General features: G+C 38.7%; 1 protein-coding gene across 1 annotated transcript in view; it reads right to left on the bottom strand.

Moving 5' to 3' along the window:
- Positions 1 to 612: 612 nt before the first annotated feature.
- Positions 613 to 20322, bottom strand: part of Mogat1 (monoacylglycerol O-acyltransferase 1) — a 38162-nt gene continuing 18452 nt past the window's right edge. The window contains exons 3-6 of the mRNA XM_026390445.2: positions 19653 to 19857; positions 15689 to 15863; positions 15017 to 15216; positions 613 to 798 (exon numbers count right to left, since the gene is read on the bottom strand). Of these exons, the coding sequence (XP_026246230.2) occupies positions 644 to 798; positions 15017 to 15216; positions 15689 to 15863; positions 19653 to 19857 (735 nt within the window). The 3' untranslated portion in view covers positions 613 to 643. The remainder of the gene's footprint in view (positions 799 to 15016; positions 15217 to 15688; positions 15864 to 19652; positions 19858 to 20322) is intronic.

The raw sequence follows: 20322 nt of genomic DNA, 5'->3' as shown, positions 1-20322 counted from the left end.
AACGAGAAAATAAGGCTCATGTCCACATAGGTTTCCTTGGGGCAAACTCATCCTATTTCTAAAATGGCAAAAAAGTGTTGGACTATTATATAAAAATGATCTAAAGGATCAAATTATCTAAGCATTTAAAGTGACATTATTCACTAACAAATGGTCTGTTCAAACAGAAAAAAAAAATTTCTCTAACTCTTTATATGGCAAATTTTTTATGCACTGTATCCTAAATGCTCCAGCTGTGCTAAACCACAGCTGTTAGACTTAGTAAAAACACCACCTTAGATAATTGTAATCATTAGTGAAAGGAGCTAATGACATTTTGAAGCTGTCACTTTTTTCTTTTGAATACATGAATAATTCCAAACCTTTTCATAACCTGTAAAATGATTTATTCTGCCTAAATGAGGAAGATTATTAAATCTTTTAGTCCTCTCTAACCTTTTCCTACAGTCATCTACCACATTTTTATTTACCCCAGATAAAACATCAACATGGGTCACCATAAATGATATTTTCCAGTTGCAAATTTGATTCCATTGTCCAAAGGTAAAAACAAAAAACAAACAAAAAAAAATAAACTTATTTAAAGTGTTTATTCTCTCAAGGGATGTTCTCTTGTGCTCCTTAATGCCTTACAAGAGTAAAATCATTTAAAAATGAGAGTTTCATGCTCTGGAATTCCGTACTTCCCCTTGTGCTCCTCAAATAATTTTCTTAGTTCCTCCATATAGGTCTGATGCAGCTCTTCAATCTGCTCCGGCGTTGGGTGCAGAGTCTGCTGAACTGGAATGGGGCGGCCAACTGCAAAAATAGACAATACATCATGCATGAGGAACCAGAAGCACTCCACACAGCCTCCTGCCTCTAATGGACAGCTGTGGGAAGACCTGCCAATCAGAAACCCCACAACAGCTCACTCCAATCCTTCCTTCATTTTACTGGCTGCCTACAGCGGTCACACCATCCCACTCATTAACAAATGCAGGACTTTCCTTCCCAGCAGACACTGGGTTGTCAGTCTCCTTGTGGTTTTGACTTTGAGTCAAAGGAGCTACTGTGCTGACTGCAGCTGTGAGGTAAGTGTGCATAGCTGTGTGTCCACGTCAACAGCATTGTCCCTCTGGCACAGCTGTCAGCCAGACCACAGTGCTGTCATTATTACTGAGCAAGAAATCCTCAAGTCATGTGGCATCCCTCTATTCTGCCTCCTGTTAATGTCTTCCTAAATAATGAAAATGTACCTAACTTCCCAGTTGAGACCTGCGCTAAAGAAATGCAGAGTCATAAGGACTCCGCTGTTTGTAATAGTGGAAATCTACAAAGCAACTAAAAGTTCCAACAGAAAAAAAAATTCTTAAGTAAACCATGCAACATTCATTCAGTGAAACCCTAGGCATCAACTTCTTAAAAGAGAAAATAATATAAATATGAAATATGTGTACAAACACAAAAGCATAAAATGTGTTAAGTGGAAAAAATAAGTTGTAAGATAAAGTATGATCCTATTTATGAAAAACAATTCATATTTCTAAGTGCATTAATGACTTTACTGCATAGGGGGAAAAGTATGGAAAAATGCTAACAGTTTCTTGTAGGTGAGGAGGTAGGGATGGGGGAACTTCCATTTTACCTGTATTGTATGAATTTATTACAAGTAACAAAATATTTGTGTTTTGCCTGTTTAGTTAAAAACATAGTAATTAATTCGAAATAAATCTTGTAGCTTCTATACATATTTTAAAAGATGTTTATATAATAAGTGACTTACACCTCATTTGTAAAGAATATAAAAATGCACAAGACTTTGGTGCTCGAAGTTACTCCACCCCCTACTGGTCTGATGCTGCTACTGATGTCAAGGGTTGAAGATGGCAAGATAGTCAACCCCAGGGCCAGCTGCAAACTGCTATTTCTGACCTTTGGTTAACTCGGGCATGAAGTCAATACAAGAGGCTGTAAGCAATGAAGTTAACACACACTGGAGAGGGTTCTTTTGTGTTACCCTGAGTCATGCCTTGCTACATACAGGGCTCAGGTCTATGCCAGTAATAGAAGGTGGATAGTTAATAAAAACTGAGCAAAAGTAACGGAACAGGAAGAAAGTGATTAATGACATTAGTATAGGCATGATACACACACCCTAATGGCAACATTAATAATCTCAAACTGCTAAGGATTTCACCAGAGACAGCTGCCAGAAGCTTATAAACAGTTTTTTTTTTCATAGTTTGTAAGTCAAACTTACAATAGTAGTCATCAGTCCTTTAGAATTCATCATCCCAGAGGTGGAACACCTACAAAAACTTAGAGTAAACAATATAATTCTAGGGGGCTGGAGTCGTGGCTCAGTGGTAGAGCGCTTGCCTAGCATGCACGAGGCACCGGGTTCAATTCTCAGCACCACATATAAATAAATAAATAAAGGTCCATCGACAACTAAAAACATACATATTTTAAAAGATAATATAATTCTATAATGATGATTTTACAATTATGTTATAATGATATATAATATAATAATAATATGTAAAGTCTAGATTATGATTTCCAAACTATGTAAATGCAACTGTCAATTTCATTGAAATAGTTGAGAATTGAAATCTTGGAACTCAATGGGTTAACTCAGCATAAGGAGCCGGAAACAACCATCAGTGCTGTTGGTGGTGACTGGAGATATGGCAGCAGCAACTAACTTTCTCACTGTTCTTAAATCTTCACATGTCTGGGATAAAAGAGTAGAGCTTGATCTGGAAGCATCCTTCCAGCTCTGAACTTTGAGGAAAAAATTTTGGGAAAAGATTTTGAGAAATATCCATGTAAATCTACTAACAAATTTGTCATTTTATAGAAATAGCTGGTTTGGAAACTATCCCAGTGAGAGGTCTTTGCAAGGCTTCAGGGTGGGTGGGGATTAACAGAGAGACAGGTGGTCTAAGAGGATGAAATGTGTTGCTCCCAGATTACTTTAATTAGGAGCTGTGCATTCTGAATTAGTGAGTCATCTTTCCTAGGAGCTTTCCTGCAGTTAATTCCAGTTCTGTTCTTTTCTTATTAATTCTTTTATTGTATCTCAGATGATATTTTCAAAAAGCTCAAGTGTGCCATATATAGTGACTTTAACATAAGGCTTTTCCCGTTAAACTGTAAGCTGGACAGAGTCTACTTGCCTTTCTCTTATTTACTTGTAGAGAAACCAAGGTGCTAAAAGTTACTAACTACATACAAAAAAAATAATATTAAAACTAGAGGAGGAGCAGATGACCGCGACCCCAGTCCACCACATGGTAGGAGGAGAGCGACTCCGGCCCGCTGTGGGGTAGGAGGATGGGAACTGCTCTGCAGCTTCATCTATCAACACGTGGGGTGGCTTCACCCACTGGCTTCCACCTAGTGGCAACAGCCAGGACCATCTTCCAGGTTCCTGCAGGCAAGGTATTGGTAACCTGCAAGGACACTACAAGATTATGAGATAGAAACTATAATACCTCAAATCCACACTGCTAGAGAGGAAGGCACAGGGACAACATGAAGAAACAAGGGAGGAGAGTGCCCAGAACTGATACAAAAATAGATTCCACTGACAGCACAGTAGATGCAGTGTCAGAGCAGGAGTTCAGCATGTACATAGCTAAAATGATCTGCAAAGCAAAGAATGAAGTAAGAGAACAAATACAGGCAACAATTGACCACTCCAACAAAGAGATACAAGAGGGAATACAGGTAGCAAAATATTACTTCAAGAAAGAGATAGACAGAAGTCCTTGAAATGTAGGAAACAAACAAACAAACAAAAACAAATAAAAATTCAATAGAAAGCATCAACCACAGACTAGATCATTGGAAGACAGAACTTCAGGCAATGAAGACAAAATATGTAATCATGAAAATAAAGTTGACCACACAGTGAAGATGGTGAGAAACCTTGGAAAAGAACCTCCAAGAATTATGGGATGATAAGAAAAGACCAAATCTAAGAATTATTGCATAGAATAAGGCACAGAGATACAAACAAAAGGAATGAACAATCTAGTCAATAAAATAATATCAGAAAATTTCCCAAACATGAAGAATGAATTGGAAAATAAAATAAAAGAGGCTTACAGGACACCAAATGTACAAAAATTACAACAGATCCACACCAACGAATATTATAATAAAAATGTCTCGCATACAGAATAAGGATAGAATTTTAAAAGCCATAAGAGAAAAGTTTCAGATTACATACAGAGGGAAACTAATTCAGATCTCAGTAGATTTCTCAACCCAGATCATCAAACCTAGGAGATCCTGGAACAACATATACCAAGCTCTGAAAGAAAATGGATGCCAACCAAAAATCTTATATCCAGCAAAATTAAGTTTCAGATTTGATTGAAAAATAAAAACCTTATATGATAAACAAATTTTAAAAGAATTAACCATGAGAAAGCCTGTACTACAGAATGTTCTCAGCAAAATATTTGATGAGGAGGAAATAAAAAACAACAATGAAAATCAACAAAGGGAAGAACTACACTAAAGGAAATCCAATCAAAGGAGAAACCAAGTCAAGTTAAAAACCAAAAATAAACCAAAATGACTGGGAATACAAACCATGTCTCAATAATAACTCTGAATGTTAATGGCCTAAATCTATACATTTAAAGACATAGACTGGCAGATTGGATTTAAAAAAAGCCAACGATATGCTGCCTTTAAGAGACTCATCTCATAGGAAAAGACACCTATAGACTGAAGGTTAAAGGATGGGAAAAAACATATCACTCACATGTGCCACATAAACAAGCAGGGGTTCCCATCCTAATATCAGATAAACCAAAGTTAGTCATAAGAGATTAAAAAAAAGAACATTTCATACTGCTTAAGGAAACTATACATAAATAAGACATAACAATCATAAATATCTATGCCCCAAACAATGGAGGTTCTACATATACCAAACAAATCCTTCTCAATTTCAAGAAGCAAATAGATCACAAAACAATAATACTGAGTGACTTTAACACACTTCTCTCACCACTGGATACATAGTCCAAACAAAAACTAAACAAATTACAGAACTCAACAATACAATTAATGACTTAGACTTAACAGACATATACAGAGTATATCTTCCATCATGGAGTGAATACACCTTCTTCTTAGCAGTACATGGATCCTTCTCTAAAATACACCATATATTATGCCACAAAGAAACTCTCAGCAAATACAAAATAAATAAATAAATAAATAAATAGAGATACTATCCTGTATTCTCAGATTATCAGATCATAATGGAATAAAACTAGAAATCAATGATATAATAAAAAATAGTAGCTACCCCAACACCTAGAGACTAAGTAATATGATGTTGAATGAGCAGTGGGTAGCAGAAGACATCAAACAGGAGATGAAAGAATTCTTAGAGGTCAATGAGAACACCAATACAACATATCAAAATCTCTGGGACAGTATAAAGGCAGTGCTAAAAGGAATGTTCATTTCATTGAGCTCATTCATTAAAAGAATAAAAAGTCAACAAATAAATGACCTAACATTACATCTCCAAGCCCTAAAGAAAGAAGAACAAATCAACATCAAAAGTAGTAGAAGACAGGAAGTAATTAAAATCAGAGCTGAAATCAATGAAATTGAAACAAAAGAAATAATTTTTAAAAATTGACAAAATAAAAAGTTAGTTCTTTGAAAAAATAAATAAAATTGATAAACCCTTAGTCACACTAACAAAGAGAAGGAGAAAGAAAATTCAAATTACTGAATTCAAAATTCAAATTAGTGATGAAATCATGACAAACACTATTGAAATGCAGAAGATAATTAGAAACTATTTTGAAAATTTATACTTCAATAAAATATAAAATCTCGATGACATTGACAAATTTCTAGAAACATATGATCTATCCAAACTGAATCAGGAGGACATACACAATCTAAATGGATCAATTTCAAGCAAGGAAATAGAAGATGCCATCAAAAGCCTACCAACCAAGAAAAGCCCAGGACCAGATGGATTCTCAGCCGAGTTCTATAAGACCTTCAAAGAAGAACTAATCCCAATACTCCTCAAAATTTTCCATAAAATAAAAAAAGGAGGGAACTCTTCCAAACTCATTCTATGAGGCTAGCATCACCTGATACCAAAACTAGACAAAGTCACATCAAGGAAAGAAAACTTCAGAACAATATCCCTAATGAACATAGATGCAAAAATTCTCAATAAAATCCTGTCCAATTGCATACAAAAACATATTAAAAGACAGTGCACCACGATTAACTGGTGTTCAGGGATGCAAAGTTGGTTCAACATACAGAAATCAATAAATGTAATACAGCACATCAATAGACTTAAAAGACAAGAATCATATGATTATCTCAATAGATACTGAAAAAGCATTCAATAAAATACATCATCTCTTCATGTCCAAAACACTGGAAAAACTAGGAATAGTAGGATCATACCTCAATATTGTAAAAACTAACTATGCTAACCCCAAGGCCAACATCACTCTAAACAGAGAATAATTGGAAGCATTCCCTGTAAAAACTGGAACAAGACAGAGATGCCCTCTTTCACCACTTCTATTCAACATAGTCCTTGAAATTCTAGCCAGTGCAATCAGACAAACAAAAGAAATTAAAGGGATACACATAGGAAAAGGAGAATTCAAACTATCACTATTTACTGATGATATGATTCTATATTTGAAGATCAAAAAAATCCCACCAGAAAACTTCTAGAATTAATAAATGAATTCAGCAAGGTAGAGGATATAAAATAAACACCCATAAATCAAATGCATTTCTATGCATAAGGGGTTGAATCCAGTGAAAGAGAAATTAGGAAAACTATCCCATTCAAAATAGCCTCAAAAAATATAAAATACTAGGGAATCAATCTAACAAAAGAGGTGAAAGACTTCTACAATGAAAACTATGGAACACTAAAGAAGGAAATTGAAGAAGACCTTAGAAGATGGAAAGGTCTCCCATGCTCTTGGATAGGAAGAGTTAATATTGTCAAAATGCCCATACTACCAAAACTGTTATACAGATTTAATGCAATTCCTATTAAAATCCCAATGACATTTATACCCAAATGACTTAAAATCAGTATACTATAGTGACATAGCCACACCAATGTTTATAGCAGCTGAATTCACAATAGCTAAATTGTGGAACCAACTTAGATGTCCATCAATAGAAGAATGGATAAAGAAACTGTGGTATACATACACAATGAAATATTATTCAGCATTAAAAGAGAATAAAATTGTGGCATTTGCAGGTAAATGGATGAAGTTGGAGGATATTATGCTAAGCGAAGTAAGCCAATCCCAAAAAACTAAAGGCTGAATGTTTTCTCTGATTAATAGATGCTGATCTATGATGGGGGAGGGGGTCATGGGAAGAATGGAGGGTTGTTCGATTGGGCAAAAGGGAGTGTAAGGAGGGGTTATGAGGGTAGGAAAGATGGTGAAATGAGATGGACATCATTACCCTAGGTATATGTATGATTGCACAAATGGTACATCTCCATGTTTTGTATAACCAGAGAATTGAAATGTTGCACTCCATTTTCGTACAATGACTTGAAGTGCATTCCACTATCATGTACAACTAAGTAGAACAAATTTAAAAAATCAATATAATAAAAAATATTACAACTAGCACTCCTGCCTCTTATTACTAAACTAACCCCAAACTGGATTATAGAGTAAGAACTCTTTTTCAATTGCTTTTTTTTTTCATTATGATGTCTTTATTTTTTTTTAACTTTCTTATTTCTTACATACATGACAATAGTGAAATACATTACAATCATAATTATCCATTCACAACACCATTTTTCATAACTCTGTATATAAAGTATGTTCACTCCAAATTATGCCATTAAACATGAGCTCTATTATTATTATTATTATTATTATTATTATTGTTTGCATTCCAATTGCTTTTTAAGGATAAAACCAGAGGTAACAAAACAAAAATTTGCTCATCATGATCACATGTTAACTGACGAACTCAAGGCAGCCTATCATGCAGAAAAGAGGTTGGGAACCACCAAACTTTGAGCAGTGGGAATAACTTCCTTTCTAAGTTCAGTACCATTCTTGCTGCTCTGAAGCTAAATTGCACTTGTACTGGACATAGAGCTATTATTTATGGTGGGTCTACTAGATGTCATTAAACTGAATCCATGAACAACTGAGTGAGCTGCCTCTTCTGTCCCTGTTTCACAAAAGAGAACAATGAAGTTGTTAGCGAGTCCAAAGAAAAATATCATGAACCCAAATAGCAGTGTCGGAAACGTAAAACTTGAGGGATTGGCCCTGGCCAAAAGGCAATGAGCTGGGACACTCGTGTCCCCTCCTGCCATAGGCCTCAGCGGAGTCACTCTGCCTTCTGCAGAAGGGAGGGCAGGTGGAGGGAGTAGCTGATCAAAGCTTTGGCTCTGAGGCCCCTATGGTGCTTCAAATCCAACTCTCCTGTGACTCAGCCCTGAGCTTTTAGGACCAACAATGAATGTCTTGGGGCCTCAGCGTCTTGAGAAGCTGCAGTGTTCTAGGTTTCATCGGAGTTCCGTTCTTACTAACTCTAGTGCTGAAGGTCAAATGAAAAGATTAATCTGAAACTGTTCTGAACTGAATTATCACATATTGGGATATTCCAAGAAAGGTTCCTGAAGCCCTTGAAAGACCAAAATCCTGGGCTGGAGTCGTGGCTCTGTGGTAGAGTGCTTGCCTATCACGTGTGAGGCATGGGGTGTGATCCAGTGTGCCACATAAAAAAGTAAATAAAATAAAATTATTATATCCAACTATAATTAAAAATATTTTTTAAAAAAGACCAGAATTCTCTCTCTTTGCAAAAAGTAGACTGTTTACTACTATGGAGAAGGGCGGGGGCCGGGGGGAAGCTTTCAACACAGACTTAAGTTATTTGCAAACTGCTGCAAAATCTCTCCTTGCAACACAAAGGGAAAAACAGCTGCACCAGGCTGCTCCTGGAAGTGGGACCTCCTTCTCTTGGAAAAACCAGCCAATGCCTACTGTGGGAGAGCCAGGAAGCAGAGCTGTTGATGTTTCACTGCTCTGTACAGCTCGCATGCTCACCTCCTCCATTTCCAACTCCATCCAACACCTCAAGACTAATCTGAGTTTGCAGCCTTGCTGCAACAGTCTTGCTCCTGGGTCCACGGTGCTGCTCTGTATTTACCTAAGATGGAGAATGAGAAACTTGGTGGGCCTCAGTGTCCACAGCAGGCCAAGAGCTTGGCAATGGGGATGAGTTTGTTCCCATGGAGGCAAAGAGTAAGTCTTCCACAATTAAAAAAAAAAAAAAAAATCCTGACTTTTCTGTAGTTAAAAGATTCTGTAGAGTTTCTGACTCTGTCTTATGTAGGGACTGCTCTTTCTTAAGATGCTGTGTGGCTGCAGACAGAATGGGCAGGGGGCTCGTGCACAAGTTTGGGAGCCAGATGAGACCTGAGTTCAAATCCAACCTCTGGCTCATGGTGGAGGCTAAAAAGATGCCTGAAGTAGGCCCAATGTGTGCCCAATGTGTGTCAGTACGGTACACATCCACAGTACGTTCCCTGAACACTTCTGTATTGTACTGGGCACCCTGAACATGTCACTTTGGCATATGGATTATCTTGAGCTAGAAACACTTAAAAACACTTCAGAAGGTGTTTTTGCGGTATAAAAAGGGCATTCCGACTTCTCCTTTCCTTCCCAAAAGCAGGAAATAAAACTGCTATGTAAAGGATGCGCTCCTTATATCAAGAAGAAATATTCTTATCACCAGAGTGGGAGTTGGGCCAGGAGAAATCGGTTCAGGCCTTATGAACATAACTCTTACCTTCCTCTAGTCTCTGCATCTGTTTTAGCTAGTTCCCACAATCGCCTGTCTTTGTTCAAGCTGCACACAGGCATGCGGGCCTAGCAACTCGGTGGGCCTCCACAGGGGCTCCCAGGTACATGTGAAAATCTGAATGTTTTTCTGTTATCTGACTCATCTCAAGGGAATTCTCAGGCCCAGCTGGAGATCCTAAGAAGGTGGAGGTAAAGTCTTGCCTCCTCTAATAAGTCCTTTTCACATATATTATCTCCTTTTATCTCTTTCATTTTATAATTAAGGCTTAAATTAAGTTCCCCTTCTTTTCCTTCCGGTTCAGAAAATCCCTTACCCTACTTTTCAGAAAATCCCTTACCCTACTTTTTCCCATCAGAATATGATGACTTGAGCCATAATGAACTTGGGCGATAATTGTCCTCACGTGGTTCCAAGTCAGTTTTATATAAACGAAGTACATTCCCATCCTGTTTTAATCAGCTTTGGCATCACAGTGACCAAAACACCTGACAAGAACTTAGGGGAGGAAAAGTTAATGGAGGTCTCATAGTTTCAGAGGTCTCAGTCCATAGATGGCAGACCCCAAAAGTGGGGCCCCAGGTAAGGCAGCATTTCATTCGGGAAGGGCTCATGGCAGGGCCAGGACACAGAGGGGAAGAGGCCACAGGACAGATGCACACTCCCAGTGACCCACCTCCTCCAGCCATGCCACCTGCCTGCAATGACCACCCAGTTAGTCCATCACATGAGGACAGACTGATGAGGTTACAGCTCTCACAGTCCAACCATTTCACCTCTGAACATTCCTGCATCTATAGGAGCTCTGTAGGGGACACCTCATATCCAAACCATAACACATCCCTGTCATTTTTATTTTTTAAAAAATTCAAACTTGTGGAAAGAACACTATAATAAGCACTTGCATACTCCATCTAGACCCAACAATTTCTAGCATTTTCTGCATATGAGCACATATACATGTTAAATATATATATGTGCATATATATATATATGTGTGTGTGTGTGTGTGTGTGTGTGTGTGTGTGTGTGTGTGTGATTATTTTTATTTTTGTCCAAGTGTTGAAAAGTAAGTTGTGGGCATCAATGATTCAATCATGTGAATCATCCCTAGATATTTCAGGCTACCTTACCTAAAAGAACAGTGTCCTAGATAACAGCATCATTATTATGCCCAAGAATCTGATCCTCCATGCAAATTATTATGCACTTAGTCCACATGCAAACTTTCTCAACAGTCTCAACATCTTTTATGGTTGTTCCCCCCCCCCATCCACGACAGCTGTTGTGTGTCTGGAGCATCCCCTCCTCTTTGTCTTTCATTACATTGATATTTTTAAAGAGTTCAGGCCAGATGTTTTATACGATGTCCCACAATCTGGATTAGTCTGATTATTTCCTCATGATTTGATTCGGATTAACATTTTGGCAAGAACACTTCCACAGGGAAAGCCAAACACATCTGAAAGCTCTCAACAAGCTGGTCAGGAAGCTTCCTGCTCTGGGCTCCAACCTACACCTGCGAGCATGGAGTTAGGCAGCACTTTCCCACGCATCATGACATATAATCCCCAGAAGAGCCCTGAAAGAAGGCAGGGCAATTATACTTATCTCCTCTTTTGTATCTGAAAAATCCGAGGCTCAGAGAAGATAAAGGAAACATTCAAAGTCACTTGGAGTTAGGCCTCAAGCCCACACCACTTCCTTCTGTATGTCTCGGTGGTGCATAATAAATGCCTTCCTAAAGTCACTGTCAATCTGTGAGTAGCAGGGGTCTGTGTTCAATGCAAACAGTCAGGGCATGCCCTCCAAAGGAAAGAACCAATTTCTTAATGGCACTGTTTATATTTTTCCAATGTTGCGATCAGAATAAAAATAAAATAAACACTTCTATCACATCCATACTCAGAAGATAGGCCCGGAGCTCTTAGAAGCCAGGACGTGGAGGCTGGGGAAGGGTCCGGAGCCCTTTCTGTGGCACACGCTAACACAGCAGAGAAGCCTGGCTGTAGGGGAGGGGGGCCCTGCGAGGAGGGCAAGCCCTTCTCTGTGGTAAAATGCCAACAAATAAATACAGAAGGAATACTCTAGCTTGGAAATCATCAGTTTGTAGCCGTGGCTATAATGACTGACCCAAGCACGAATTATCAATGGATATTAAAGCCACCAAGTTACACTGGGCGAGGGGCAGGATAACTACGTATCTCTGAGGAACACCACTCTTGGGGTCTTTGTTAATATAAAGTAAAAAAGAATATTCTCTTTCCATTAAAGAAATCAGAGAAACACTTTGCCTAGTGATCAAAACAAATTCAGCTGAAGCCAGGCATGGTGGCACATGCCTGTAATCTCAGTAATGTGGGAGGCTGAGGCAGGAGGATCGTGAGTTCAAGCCCAGCCTCAGCAACTTAGCAAGACCCTAGACAACTCAACAAGACTCTGTCTCTAATAATAATATATATATATATAAAGGGGGTGGGGTGGGGATGTGGCTCTGGGTTTGAAACTTGATTCAAAAAAAAAAAAATACAATCAAGAATGAGACAAAATGACAGCACGTTCCCCAGTGGAGGATTCTACGGCACAAATGGGTGGAATTGTCCAAACTGTTCATGCGATAAGGATAAAAAAAAATTAAGTCTAGTTTAAAAGGTTAAAGAGATGAAAATTAAGTGGCATGCTTAATCCTCTCAGGGAAAAAAAATATTGTACCTCACCAACCAAAAAAAAAAAAAAAAAGCCATTGTTAGCAAGAAAATTATTGGGCCATTTGGTGGAATCTGAACATGGACTGTTAGTAGCACTTCAGCAATGCTAGGTTTCCTGAGCTGTCCTGGTGTCATGGAAGAACATACTCTTGTTCTTAAGAGATACACATGAAAGTAATTAGGAGCAAATGGGCGTGAGGTCTGCATTTGCTCAAATAGTGGTAACAGTAGAAAGCCTATTTATTACACCATGAGAGAGAAATCAAAACATAGTAAAATGTTAACAACTGGTGAAGTTCAGGAGAAAGGAACACAGGCAGGGATTTCACTACTCATGAAACCTTTCTAGTTTTAGCATAAAATTTAAAAGCAATTAACATCAGCACACTCCTGGAAACATGAAATCCAAATAATATTTCTTACGATGTGTGGCAGAGATTACTTAAGTTAATGAACTCTTAACTCACTAGAAGGAGAAGGGACTAGAAAATAACTTGGCATTCTGGCTGCTGCCTGAATCCCCAAGGGGTGGGACAGAGAGAGCTCTTTCATGGAGTCAGCACAAAAAGACCTCTGAGTTAAGTGCATTGATATAAAACAGAAATGCACACAATTCAAAACATTGTTTTCATATTGTGTTTTATTCTCAGTGGCATTTGGTATATAGCTTGTGATTCTAAATAGCCTATCCTCAACTTCTGCTATTTTTTGAGTAAACAAAATCCTTTAGGTGCACATGGTAGGGAGGGTTGGCTTCTTATCAGCTGGCTGCTGTCAATCATCTCACTCTCAGACTCTAAGACCATGGCAGCTGAGTTTTCATGAAATGTTCATATTCTTTTTTTTTTTTTTAGAGAGAGAGAATCTTTTTTTTAATATTTACTTTTTTCAGTTTCGCATGCATGCCAGGCGAGTGCACTACTGCTTGAGCCACATTCCCAGCCCCCATATTCTTAACTTGATTTTCAAAGGGCTCCAAATTATAATAGGATACTGGGGATGCTACAGCCTAGTAATTGTTTTAGGGTAAGTAGAGAGACATATCAAAGGAATTGTTCCTTATTCTGAAGCTTTAAAAGATGTACACTGGAAAAACATGAATGAATGCAAGAGCTATAGCTTTCCAGTCTTGACAATTAGCTCTGATTCAGCAATTCCGTTTGACCAATTGACCAATCCTTTATTTGTCAATAAAGGCGTAATCTGCTTAAATCAAACAATAAACCACTTTACTTAAAAAAAAAAAAAGCTTAACCCAATCATGATCACTTAATTCAACAGAATACCCTTTGCTTCCAGCAATTACAACTTCATGTGAACATATGGGCATGCCTTAAAATTTCCTTTATAGTCCCCAACCCCAAAACCAGTAATAGGACTTTGTACATAGGGATAAAAAATGATCAATTAATATTATACCAAAGAAATGTAGCCAGCTGATCTTGAAGGATACAGTTGTAACCTTAAACTTATTTCAGTGCCCTTAAAACACTAACTATCCAACAGGCTGTAAATGTTACATCTGAGTTAAAGATGGCATCATGTGACAACATGGAAACTCCAAAGCTATGTAAACAGTTACTGGAAAATCTTATTCTAGTGGAATAGATCTTTAAAAAAAAAAAAGTCACTATATTTCAATTTCATTTAATTCATGGTGCAAATATTATTCCAGTTTCATATAAAATATCTAGTTTTGGTTAATTCTGCTATGGCTCATTTTCCCTTTTACTCACCAGTCTCCCCCCAACTCGAGGAGCTCATTCATTATGCTCTTATTTATTTACTTATTTAAGGCAGGGTCATGCTATGTTGCCCAGGCTGATCTCAAATCCCTATGCTTAAGCCATCCTCCTGCCTCAGCCTTCCAGATACAAGGACCTGGCTCTGCTTCTGTCCTTTTGGATCTTTACCCTCCTCTTAACAACTCAATTCTCCAAAATGTGTAACTTTTAAAAATAAAATCAGTCAATACCAGAATACATATAAATTTAGCCAATTGCACATACACAAAAAAAATGCTTTTGCTATAGAAATGGATGCTTAAGTGAAATGTGATGAAAATATCTTCTACATAGAAATTTTCTTCTGTTTAACAGATGCTGATGGAACTTGTTCAAGAACTGTCATGCCATCAGCTGGTACAGAGAAAATGATTCATTACAGAGTATTAGCAACTTTTATTTCTGTGTGACTCAGTGGCATAAAACTGGGTTCTACCTGTAGTTCAATAATGGTGTTCTTGAAAGCAATCCCCATTCAACTGGAAAACAGCCATTTCATAAATAAAATGCATATGATAATTAAAGCTCAAATAACACCTACAAATTTTTATGTTAGGAAATTTTATCCAAATCCACTTGTCTTACATGGACACCTTAATAACATTAATATTGCTTAAAAGCGAGATAACAATTTGTTTCATTTTCTGTACATACCAACAGTGTGGATAGGTTTCCGATAGGGAATGAAGCCAAAACTGTACTGAAAAATTCCTCTGGCATGAATCAGTGGCAAAGCAAACCCCATGACCTTCTGCAGCTTTTCTTGAACAGTCCGAAGCCATGAGCCCTCAGGGTTGTTAATTTGTTTAAACAGATCATTTTCACCAAAAGAAAACACTGGGACCAAATGGGCACTGCAAATAACAAAGGGAAAGGATAAGAATTTGAGATGAAAGATTTAGATGATTTCTTTGGTCCAGCTGACATTTGCAATGAAAAAACCTAGAAATTCTTGAATGTGCCCAGGCCTCCTTGTACTATATAGGTAACTTCCTAAGGACTGAAACTGCATTACACTTGAAGGAGAGTGATTCTCGGCAAGCTACTCAGGGTTTCGGGAAGCTTCTTTTTCATTGGATTTTGTTCCTTTGGTGGGAAATTTATGCTGTGTGCACATTTTGTTTTTTTGTTAGTTCCTGGACGCCATGGCACCAAGCAACCTCCATAGAAAGGTTGTGTTATGGTCCCCAAGAACACCCACACCTGCTTTTATTCTAAGATCAACTTGGAGGAAGTCCTTAAGGGCTAGAAAAATGACTTTCCTTCTTGGTGTTCATAAAGTCTTAACCTTCTTGACCCAGTTACCTTCAACAAAAAGCCACTTACCCATGAGTCAAAGCGATTTTAATAAATCCTTTCCTTGGGCGGATGACCAGAGTCAATTTTCCTGGATGGGCATCCAGTGATTCTTTGGCACCCCCAAGGACAATGACTGAAATGTTTCCACCTCCCTCCTGACTCAACACATAAGACAGACTTTCCTTCGACACCGAAACAGCCCCTTAATGAATAAAAGGAAATATGTAATTAGTTGTCTCTTCTTAAAAATTAAAAAATTTCTATGATATTGTAGGGTAACAGTGAACATTTAACAACATTTCCTATGCTGTTTATTTTGGGGGCACTTTGAAAGTTTGTAAGTTTTTTCATAGCCAAATCCTTGGTAATGTATTCATTCCATTAATGAGATCTACCTTTAGGCAGGTGATGGATTTGTTCTTCAAAATGTCACCGATCATTAGGAAGGCTACCACTTGTTTGAATTGATTGTGCACTAACTTCTAAACTCTACAGTTCTCCTTGCCGGGGGTGTTGTTCAATGTACAAGCTGCAGAGCTAAATGTGGTGGCCTTGATCATTGCCCTAGCAGGTCCTTGCAGAGAACTCTTCCAAGAGGTTGCACTGGACCTTCAGAACACACAATGGGCTGTTTTCAGATATTCTGTATGGATTCTTATTTTCCAAACCTGAATTCATAGCAAATCACTTTAAATTCAGACATTAGATTAGTAACCTAGATTACTTGCCAAATCTCGAAATAATTTTAAAATATGTAGATTTGACTCTAAATGTAAAGTCAGTCTTTAATATACATAGTTCATTTAAGACAGATAGTTGTTCAGTCTGCATATCAAGTAATTTTTAAAAACTAAAGATTTCTTTTCAGATTTTAAATGTCCTATGGGCTCTTGGAGGAAAACACAGAAAGGAATAGAGATGAAAACACAAACCAGTCATGACTCACATTGCAGAGATAATTGCTTTAAGATTCCTCTCCTTGCATGTTTTACCCATTTAGACAAAACAAAATGTGTCAGACAAGCTTTATTAAGACATAGTATACTTCATCTCTTAAAGAAAACGATATGCTAATTTTACTAGGGTTCCTTTTGGTCGATGTAAAATGATGTCAGAGGCAGAGGATGTAGAGTTGGAGGAAACAAGCCAACCTGCCTTGATGGGGTGAATTCTCAGTGAGTTCAAGGTGTCCCCATCTGCTCGGGGTGGCCTGAGTGACAACAGAGGTTTCTCTTCCAGTGCAAAGAGGGCCTCTAGAGTCCCAGACATGTGGCTCCTACCTTGCATCCTTCAAGATTGCTTTATGACAGCTCTCTCATTGTCTCTCTTGTCTTCTAACCTCATCTGCACCCATGGACTCAACTATTACTGTGTGCTGAGTTCTCCCAAATCTATCTTCTGGGAGATCTTCCTGCTTAGCCTCTAGGCCCATATCTCCAATGGATATCTCTACCTTATCAGCTGCAAGACTCCTCCAACTTCAAGTCTTCACCCCAAAGCCATTAAATTAAACCTCCCATGTGGTTCCAATTCCAACATCATCAATCAAGGTGAATGGGACTTGTCTATCCAGAGCCCAGGCCAGAAATGCAGCTCCTCCCAGATGTGTTCCCCTCTGTTTGCCACCACTTTAAGTGGTGGCTCATTCATTCTTTCAAAAGCATTTATCAAACAGGTGCTTCAGGCCAGGTGCTGTGCCAGATGCTGATAATAACAGCAAAATAGAGTTGCCTTCATCAGGGTAAGTTGATCATCTATCCTTGTCAACTATCAACTATTTTTCACATTGACTTCCTCTCCTGCATTTCCTCTGTCACAGTCCCTGCTTAGCCCTTATCAGTTCCGTTCTGTCACTGCAGTAGGCCTCTCTCCTCATTACAGTCTGCAGCCTCATACCCTCCAACCTATCTCCCAGCTACCACCTGAATGATCAGGTGAATTTTGTAACACAAAATTCAATCAGGTCCCTCTTTTGCTCAAAATCCCTGACAAGTTCCTGGTGGCTTACCTACAAGGTAAAATCTAAAGTCCTCTCCATGACATATGAGGCCGTTGTGATCAGATCCCAGATACCTGCCCAGACTTAATGGTTAGCCCAAAAGGACATGAGCTTTGAAATGCAGAAGTGAGTATAGACACACCAAGATGGGCCAAGAGGAAAGGGATGGAGGTGGAACTGGAAAGGACTTGTAGCCACAGAGACCTCTTGAGTAAGACACCTGTAGCAAAGGACCTTTGAAGCCCCACTGGTTCCTTATAACACGAGATCTGGGGTACATGTCTGGTTGTCTTTCACAACCTTACAGGGCAGTCACCAAGCAGGTTGAGAGAAGGGAACTAGCCCTGTGCTGACCTAAGAAGCAGGTTCTTGGAGGATGTACTGGGGACTATCTACTCAGAGACAAGCCTAAACCTCCACTGGCTTAAGAGATTGAAGGTTATAGCAAAAATGAAGATGTCATGATATAAACCAGTACAGCAGAAAGATTTCCTTTCATCCATCAACTATAGAAACAGCCAGGCTGTGGGTCACTTCATGGAGAGACTCTGAGATTGATTATTTGTGTCTGACACTGCCATAATGGGGTGGGGTGAGGGTGCGCCTGCCTCTCCAGTGCCAGGAATTTGCCAAACCTGCTCTTAACTACACTACTCAAATTCACCTGTGGTTATACTTTTAATCAGCTAACAGTGTACTGTAAATACGTTTCTGTGCTTTTTTTTTTTTAGTTTAAAAATTCCTTTTAAATTTTCTTCCTGTTATAAAACTCTAGGGAAATGTTTGCCAAACAAGCAGAGAAGGCACCCCACTCCTTTGGTGTTTGGAAGGGGTTAGTGCGCCCCCTAGAGACCAAAGGTCAGATCACCTGGTAATTTGGGAGTTTAGTGCGCCCTCTAGTGTGCTTAGTAGCCCACACTGGACACCTTTCTTCTTAGGGACTCATAAAGAGAAACAACTTGAACTAATTTGCTACAAGATATATAATGACAACAGTAACCTCAAAAAATAATAGAAAGTAGTAAAATTCTGAAAAGTCATGGAAAATTATATCTTAATTATGTCCCTTCTTGATCCTGAAATAATTTCTCAAAAAAATTATCCATTTTTCTTTGGATCCAGAAACTACCAAGACAAGAATAATTATTCTATACCATGTCCACAAATATAAAACATTTTGTTAGTTACTGTAGTTCATGGTTGTAGTTCAAGATTTATAAAGTTGGAAAAACAAAGAAGTTGAACCTCTTAAGTTGAAATAAGATTTAGCGACACAAGCTTTGACTTTTACATAGTATATAGTATCTTTATGATATTTCAGATTAATTTTATTCTCAGAATTGAACCTTCTACTGGTTCAAAGTAGCAGAGTAGAATGGACTTGTTTCCTTTATCTTTCACCTCCTTCCTTCCTTTCTTTCTTTTCCCACAGTGCTGGAGATATAACCCTGGACCCTGAGTATGCTGGGCAAATGCTCTACCACTGAGCTGTACCCCCAGCCCAAGAGCTGCTATTTCTGAACCAAGTAACAGTTAATCTGGGAAGACAAAGAAGCAAGTTGAGTATGTTGATCTGTATCACTGCCATTACTTCAAGACACGGTGGAGGATGATTTCCATTTCTAATATTCATTAAAGTATGCCAAGTACCTCTCCAAGGGTATGATTTACCACTTATCTGCCCTATGGTTCCCCCGCCACACACATCTGGATATACAAAATGCATTCTTTAATTTATTCTTTCCTTGGATTAAAATATATCAAACATTCCTATGTCTCTGCCACCATGATAGACACTTGCGACAGAACAGATAATAGGCTTTGTGTCCCTGCAGTCCAGCAGAGGTGAGGGATGTGCAGGCAGCCTGTGAGGTGCCAGATGGGGACAAGGACACAGGATTTCACTCTAAGAACAAGTAAAACCCAAGTGAACGTCCTGTGTGTTCCTGCCATCCTAGTGTGCTGGAGAAACGGTGACCTGGCACCACTTACCATGACCCATAAGATATTCTCGGAAGAGGGGACAGCGGAACCAACACGAGGTCGCATGAACATACACAGTGAAGCCGGGAAACAGCTCCTTGAAGTTCGAGTAGGCGGAACAAAAATTTCCAAAGGCTCCAGCCACAAGTATTCCATGGGGGTGAAATCCAAAGAGGTAGTTGTGACTGGGATCCAAATCCCAAGTTTTCATGAGCTATAGCACATTCACACAGAGATGAAGCAATAAAACAATAAAGCAATAATTGAGAAATTAAAAGACCACATGATTAGTTTTTGTGTCAAGAGAAAAATGGAGAACATGGTTCATTTTTGTTCCCTGGCTTGGAATTGTTTCGAATTTTCTAAAATAGCCTCTGAGCCTAGGTCCCTTCATATACAGCCTTCAAGTTTGTGTCAATTCATCTTAAAGGTCATTTAACAACTTGAGCCCAACAGCAGACTTTCTCCCTGCTTAGATTTGAATGTGTCCTCCACAAAAGCACGTGTGTGGGAAACTTGGTCCTCAGGGCAACAGCACTGGGAGGCAGGGCCAGGGGGTCAGGTGATGAGGTTCACACCATCATGGCTGCAGTGGGCTCCTTCTGAAAGAATAAGTGTGACCCCCTCTTGCTCTTTCTTTCCCTCTTGACCTTCGGCATCTGCCACAGAATGATGTAGG

The sequence above is a fragment of the Urocitellus parryii genome, chromosome 1, assembly GCF_045843805.1.
Source record: "Urocitellus parryii isolate mUroPar1 chromosome 1, mUroPar1.hap1, whole genome shotgun sequence".
In the NCBI taxonomy this organism is placed as follows: domain Eukaryota; kingdom Metazoa; phylum Chordata; class Mammalia; order Rodentia; family Sciuridae; genus Urocitellus; species Urocitellus parryii.
The sequence above is the reverse complement of the archived record's forward strand: the minus strand, read 5'-3'. Positions and strand labels throughout refer to the sequence as shown.